At 34.1% G+C, this 7,831-nt stretch overlaps 1 protein-coding gene across 1 annotated transcript; it reads right to left on the reverse strand.

Moving 5' to 3' along the window:
- Positions 1-1,233: 1,233 nt before the first annotated feature.
- Positions 1,234-6,137, reverse strand: LOC133183306 (universal stress protein Sll1388-like). Its single transcript, XM_061318265.1, has 4 exons — positions 5,818-6,137; positions 5,479-5,559; positions 2,292-2,404; positions 1,234-1,581 (listed from the first exon to the last, which is right to left on the reverse strand). The coding sequence occupies exons 1-4, from the start codon at positions 5,885-5,887 to the stop codon at positions 1,390-1,392; spliced, it is 456 nt and encodes a 151-aa protein (XP_061174249.1). The 5' UTR covers positions 5,888-6,137; the 3' UTR covers positions 1,234-1,389.
- Positions 6,138-7,831: the final 1,694 nt, after the last annotated feature.

Genomic DNA, 7,831 nt, shown 5'->3' on the forward strand with positions numbered 1-7,831 from the left:
TTTAATACTAAATTTTAAAACAAGTTTGTGTGTTCGTGTGCGTTTTTTAGCTTTATTAACATATAAGCAGATTACTTGTCATCATTACCAATAGGGAGAACTGCATGTACATGTATATGAAAACACTCTCCAACAGCTAAAAAAGTCCAGTCTTTGGAGTACCAGAGGTTATGAATAAGCACAAAATCAGATGTTATTGTGTACTTCTTGACAACACAATATCTTCTGACAAATTTACATTATCAGTCACGCTACAAAGCACAAGTACATGGCAAAGTTCTTTGGTCGAAATAACGATTTCTGCGCAAAGGAAAATTCTTATTTTCTCCCGATTTATTGGAGATTTTTCATGCCGTAGGCTTTATCTTAATGTTTTAAGTGAAGAAAAACAAACTTTCACCTGGGAAATTATACAGGTGTATTGTGTGTTTTAGAAGGCTTTACAGATAGTACATTAATTATATCAGTGGGACACGCTCGTTCTGGTATCAATGATGCACAAGAAGACTGAATGACTTAGTTAAGTAACATCGAGAAGACGGGAAATTCTTCCTGTCTTTATTGACTTCGAGGTTCTCACTTATATCATCCGAACACCATGTGTTGTTTGACAACTTTTAATTATATTGATTTTTTCTGGATCAAATGTCCGATGGCAATCCTCAGATATAAACCACAAGGGTGATCACTCTTATTCTGTTTCATATTCTAACACAAATATTTAAGTAGCTCTGTCAGAAGTCAGTCTTGTCTTAAGTTGGAATACTGGCAAACATGAGTATATTCTTCAGAAATGATTCGCGCAATGGACGTGGGTTTTATTATAATCATCTACACAAATATAAAACATAAAAGACAAAATAAAATCTGCCAGTAATTTAGCCAGATGGTAATACTTTGAAATTGTGAGTGCAATTTTCGTTCATTTTCAGAGAGAGGGAATTAAATCTGATGGTTCTATGACAGTAAACTCATACTGTGTAATCATCGACAGAGCATTTGGTAATTCGGAACATGATTAATGACTTCATCTCGGAGAAATTATTAAACCACATGGGAACCGTATTCTATTGATACGACGAACAGAATAACCCATACCATCAATATATCAAAAATATCACTGAAACACTGCGTATAGTTGTTCTATGTCATTTTGTTAATGAATAAACTATACTCCTGATCATGCTGATTAACTCATAACATACCAGCATACATAAGACATGAAAGACGCAATATAGAATCAAAATATATTCTTATATAATAACAGATACAGTGTTTTGGAAATCCTCGTTCCATTGTCGTTCATGGTGAGTTGGGTGGGAAGATTGTCTATATGTACTGTTGTCGCTGTTATATCAAAACATTTCCAAAGTCTTACAGTTCCTGTCACTACATTCGGCATATTATCACCGGAACTGACGCATGATACATGACATAAGAGCTAACTCCCCCTAATAGCGTCCGACGCACCGTCCCCAGACCACGTGATCCCATCACTATCATAGATGCCTTCTCGTTTTTGCATACTTCAAGAATGCCAGGGCCTGGATCCCCGTTAATTCGGATAAATTTCCCGTCGATCTACAAACAAATTAAAGAAGAATCAAAGTACTGATATAATATTGAAAGACGGGGTGAAATTAATAATTTAAGTTTTATGATTATATACACTGTATATAAATTATAAAGTTCTACTATGTCCCAACAGGAATATGGTCGGGATACTAGTATATAGTATTTGTCGCGTCCGTCTTCCTTTTAAATATCTTAAACATCCATTACAACTTCAGGTGCCAGGATCTTAGACATAAGAATATATAGTATAAACTGACGCTTTTTACAAGAAAAACAAAACAAAACAAAACAAAACCTGAAGAGAATACATTTTACTAACTTTTCAAATTTTATGTTTTTACAACAAAAATTTAAGACAAAGGTACAAATTCATACTGAAGTCTAAAACTGATTTATGATCCTGGAGTTAGGTATTGTTATAAATGTCTGTCTATATGAAGTTCAGAACATAACCCAAAATGTGAATTATAATCACAAAGTTATCGTGACTAGTGAACGATTACTTACACATGGCATAAAGTATGGTATCAGAATCTTAGATAGGTCAATTTTTAAAATACTGAAGTAATTGTATTCATAACTATACACGTTTAGATGTTACCTCGTTGTGAATTTCTTGTTGTTGATCTTACAATGACTCGCGTGGACTATTCTTAACTACATAACTATAACCCCATCTTATTTAGTAACTCACTGAATTATGTTTAGTCTCTTACCTTATTCTTTAACACTTTGGAATCAAAACTCGCTGCAATTTTCTTGACAGAAGCTTCTTCGGTTTCCAGGAAATTGGTAATTAGGGATTTATCACTTGATAAAAGTGTCAAAGCTACAATAAACAAAATAATAATTAATTACAGCCTCAGAAGGAAACTATTTTGGATTTAGTGAGCCACCAGAACATAACCAAACAGCCCATAACTCGAGAGTATAATAACAGAAAAGAAGTTTACCCATGATGCTGGGCTGGAAAAATATTAAACAAATTTAACTGTCTCACGTTCGTTTTCTAATCCAGATTCGTTTCAAAATTCTGATACTTTTTGGACTATGGGGATCCCTTTTCCTAAGAACGTTTGTGAAAAAGATTCATAGCTAATATTGTGGACATACAAATACATGTTTCAATGCAAATTTGGGTTGCAAAAATATTTTCAACTTTCTTGGAAAGGGCACCTAGAAAAAAGAGGGAAAAGGTTTAAAATGTTTATATTATTTTGCAAACAGCTGCAATCAGAACCGTAGAACCAAGACGTCCGCCCCTTGTATGAAAAGAATCTATATATAGCTATTAATTTTTATGGTGGATTTCATTCAATGCCCTTTTTGCTGCAGCATGGTTGAGCCCTCCTGTGGTAGTTATTGTAGCGTACCCAAAAACTACTATACCCCCAAAATTAGAATGTACCCCCATCCCCATCCCGGATTTAAAAAACTCAAACCTTATTTTCGTATTTCCAACCCCAAACTTTGAAAAATAATGTTATGTTCCCGACAATTAATTGGCACACATTTTGGAGATAGAGCAGTATTCAAGCTCTAAGTCCATTTGGACTTTATAAATCAGGAGCAGAGCAAACACGAGCCTCCAAAAACATCAAAGGTGGGATCGGGTGCCACGGAAGAGTGAACATCTCTGCCGACCGGTCACACCCGCCGAGTGCTCCTTGTCATGATCGGGAAAAACGGGAAAATCCTATGACAATTCAGTGTGTTAATAATGGCCTAACAATTAGTATAAAAAACGTCAGTCAGCATTTGCCTTAATGACAGGTTGTATTTGCTGACAAGGTCATTATATCGACCATAAAACTTGCAAAATGATGACTTCAAACGAGACTGTTGATATCCTTGTTTCATCAACTTGTTTGTCAATAGTTTGCATCGTTTTAATTCAATTTTCCTAGGCCATCACGCGGAAAAATCGCGTGCAATGATCTTGAACGGATTATATATTTAAAATATTCTTCCTATGCCAATTCACTCGGAAGTATATGCATCCGCTGAAGAAAGTAAACATTTCATATTTATCTTCCGTTTCTTTTTGATATTTTGTGGAAAATAGGAAAACAGGACTATTGTGCATGTATAATTTTTATTTTTAATTTAAAGGGATTCAGCTTTTTGGATTATGAGCATTTTGACCTAACAATACCACACAGAACACTGGATGTGCGAGCTCATAGCCGATTTGAGAGGATGAAGGTGAAGATTGAGTGCAAAACACGTCCCCGTCTCTAGAAAATATTTTTTTCTAATAGGGCCAAGATATCTTTAAATGGAAATCTCGTTTCACTGTATTTTTAAAGTTTTAAATTTGTCACTTTAAAGATGAAATTCATAGGAATACAAATACTTCCTTTCTACTGCAAACAATCATATATATATGACGTCTAAGTGTGTGACACGTTTTAAATACTAGTATATGTCATTAGTCATAACAATTAACGAATCATTACAATTAAAGAGTGAAAAGCTGCTGGTTTTCTTTATTGTGTGTGCAATATTCTGATACCCTCACGAGATATAAATGATTTATCCTATATATATCCTATTGTTCTCCTCTCTGCTGTTAAAATTATCTACTAGTGTAATAATTCTTTTTCTCTATTCAAAGATGATTGTCCTTACAAGTTTCCTGTAAAAACTAAATATTTCCCTCTTGACTGCACTAAATATATGTCAGGAGCATCTACTTTGGTGGATGGATTTATGCAGTAAACATTCTTGTGTAGTTATCCTCAAAAGTAAAAAAAAATGTGGGATTTGTATACGAGGGTTCAGACACGTTTCCGTGGTATTTTTGTGACACTAAAATATTTTCCTCTGTTTATTAGTCCTTTTTGCAGGTAGAGTGACCTTGGAAAGAACAACAATTAACTAACTGTATCTACACAGCATAGATCTAGTACCGAAATGTTACAAACTTACACACCAAAATTCTATATTAAGGATGTTTAAAGTATCTCTTTTGACATGACTTCACTATTTAAAGATCAATATAAGCTTAACTGCTTTTTCTTTTAATTTATTTTTAAGAAAAATTAGAAAACTTGCTTTGGTTGCAAATAAGACATTTTGAAGCTTAAAATGTGCTGTAAATTAAAAGAATAAATATCAATTAAAATTTGACAAGAAGAGTGAGGTGAAAAAATCAATACATGTTATTTGTAAATATTTTTAAAATCTATGGATAAAATCTTCAGATAAAAAACACATTTTATTTTCCTCTATAAAAGAATTCTAGAAGATTGTTGTCTGTTCTTTACAAATTGACCTTGAGGTATGTGATAAGTATACTATTAGTTATTCCGTGTGTCTATGTTTTAATGTCTGTTTCATCAACTCTGACTCTTAAAATCCCTTTCCAACGATATCTGCAAGTTTAAGTAAGTTTAAACAGTTGTCTTAGAAAACATGTTTTGACTCAATTTATAGACTGCATTTTTACAACCAGGGTCTTAATGGAAATTTATCCTTTACTTTGCAGCTTCAGGATCAATTTTTACATCATGGGATTTGACTTAACCAAAATCAATGAAGAAACGAGGAGAATTGTATCATCATCAGATAATGTCAGGCTGAAAAATGACAGCCTCAAAGAAAATAAGCCAAAGCTTGTGAACGAGAGACCAAAGGATAGTCACTAGGCCTATAGACCAACAATGCACTCAACAGGCATTGTACTACATTAATGTAAAACATTATAAACAGTATTAATTTTTTAATTCAACTTATAAAAGTTAAAAAAAAATGCTCAGTGAAAAATAAAACATTGTTTTGAAGGAGAACAGTTCATTAACATGGCATATAATGGTGTATTTGTATAACTTGCGTGAATAATTGTTGCATTCTCCATATTGCAGCATATGATCACACACAATTTATATAAAAATGACTTACGTTGACTCTGAAGCTTGCTGTAGTCGGCACAATGAACGCCTATAACCATGTCCCCAGCCTTGTGAACATTTTCTAGATACCCTGAGCAAAATAACGACACTAATTGATTCATTTTTGCTTAAGTAATACAATTGTGTTGACATTTTACTTAGAAGTTACATACCCGACTGGTGAGATAATCAACTTTTACTAACGTTATATAATTTTGAGAAGGAAATTTAATTTTTAAACATGACCATGACATAAATCATATGACAAACCGACAACCCCAAATTGCTTCATACACTGTACTTTATTTAAATGAACTAGCAGTTCACTGTCGTAAAATAGAAAACTTACAATTTAAGGCATAATCCGCATTGTCGCTGCCATCTATAGCCACTATAACTACTCTCTTCGTGGATGTCATGGTCCTGTGTCCTGAATTTCCTCGGTTACGACGTGGCCTCTACTGCATCAATCGGTGGACTGGTTACTTCGTGAATTATCGCTGTCGGTGGATAAAAAGCACAACACACATGAGGGAAAACAGAATGCTGTGTATCTGTCAACAAACGTATGGCTTCGATTTAACTTTTCTAAAAGATAATGGCGCAGTTGTAAAAGGTAAAGGGAAACAATATATATCTACTGTCTACGTTCTAAATCGATCGTTTTCCACATACGAAGAACCGGGTCAACGCAGGTAAACAGCTGACTTCGTCGTAAACAAACCGGAGTGTGAAATACGCACCAATAGAATATAATGCATGTATTCAATTTATTTTTAAACAAAACACGTGCGTATTTTTTTAGCTAACATTTGTAAACATGTGGTTTATTATCCAAGTTCATAGCACAAATCAACTGGCCATAATAACAAAGGAGTCGATCTGCAAAATGGGAAAACTACTTACATTGAGGAAGTTCTTTGTTAGCGGTCAACTCGTGGGCAAAATAGCATGTGGTGCGATATCGTGCACTTGTTTACAAGTACTCTCTGTTGTAGCATTGACATACAAACATCGCCCCTATCTATTTACTTACAGGAAGTACATGAGCCAGTTAATGGAAGACTAAGCATTCTTGTTTAAATTTCTTTTAAATTCTTATCACAGTTCGATGTCCCCTATAAATTGAGATGGGTTCATGTGATCTAAATAATTGCACATATTCTATTCGTGTTCTCTCTTCAGCCTCCTCATCTTCGCTAGCCAAGGGCTTCTGATACGCTACTCTCCTCATAAGCCCTTGGCATACAGTGTTAAAAAAAGTTGGGATTTTTTTCTCAAGTTGTGATTGGAAGTTGATCGACATCGTTCGACCAATCAGCAATTGTTTTTTGCAAATGAATATTTGCGTTCGGGATATATACCTTGACTCTTTAAGGACATTGGCAAGGTTCCTGGTTATTGTATAGAATTTTTCAAGAACTTTTGAGTAGGTTTAAATGCACTAAACAGGCTATATTCTGGATCGTTTTACCTACCAATCCATCATTCTTTTTTAGATTTTGTCAAATTAGAGTTTTCACAATTCTTAATGCATTTCCTATGTAAAATGTTGATAAAAGGGACCTACATAATTTTTCACCATAATATTTCTTCAAAACCCATTTATTTCATACAGCTTTTGTATTATATACATTATTGTATCTTCATTTCCTATGACTTCTAGATATTTTGGCTAAAAATGTATATTTAGAAACAAGACATGGATATACCGGCACCGATCATTATTTTTGAGTTGCGTCCCTTAACAGCTAAAATTGGTCAAGAGACTGGTTGATTGTTTTATCATGTAATTGACTGAATTGAAACACATTGTCATAAAAATATTGTCATGGATTTTTTAAAAACTTTTATTCGTAGTTACTAAATGCCGATTCCTTCACATGACCTAAGAACTGTTCTCAGTCGGCATGGTCGACCTACCTTTCAGCATATGTCACATCTTTGCCCTTTCCAGCAAACTGAGCATAACTATGGTAAATAATGACCTGTTGGCTCTTTGTCCCTGAATACAATGTACAACAAAGCCATTACAGCTTTTCTTTCTTGCTGTATAGATGATTCTACCCGTTGAAGGAGGTACACGTGCTTATGTTTACCTCTGTGACATACGCTTTATTGGTTTTCACCGCTTAGAGAATTCTACACGGGAGATCACTCTCAATCACTAGTTTATAAGCGAAAAAACCCATGTATTAAACCTTTTTTCTCCGGAAAACCCTGACTTGCCAATGTCCTTAATATCGGTAATGCAAAACTCAAGTAAACAATGATCCGTAAGATAACATGCCATTCTGTGAATAGCAATATGGTGTCATCCAATTTCTAAATCAATGTGCAAAATATGTGATTAAGAATCTACT

The sequence above is a fragment of the Saccostrea echinata genome, unplaced genomic scaffold (genome assembly GCF_033153115.1).
Source record: "Saccostrea echinata isolate AGI-Se365-2 ecotype Australia unplaced genomic scaffold, CSIRO_AGI_Sech_v1 ptg000009l, whole genome shotgun sequence".
NCBI classification, from domain to species: domain Eukaryota; kingdom Metazoa; phylum Mollusca; class Bivalvia; order Ostreida; family Ostreidae; genus Saccostrea; species Saccostrea echinata.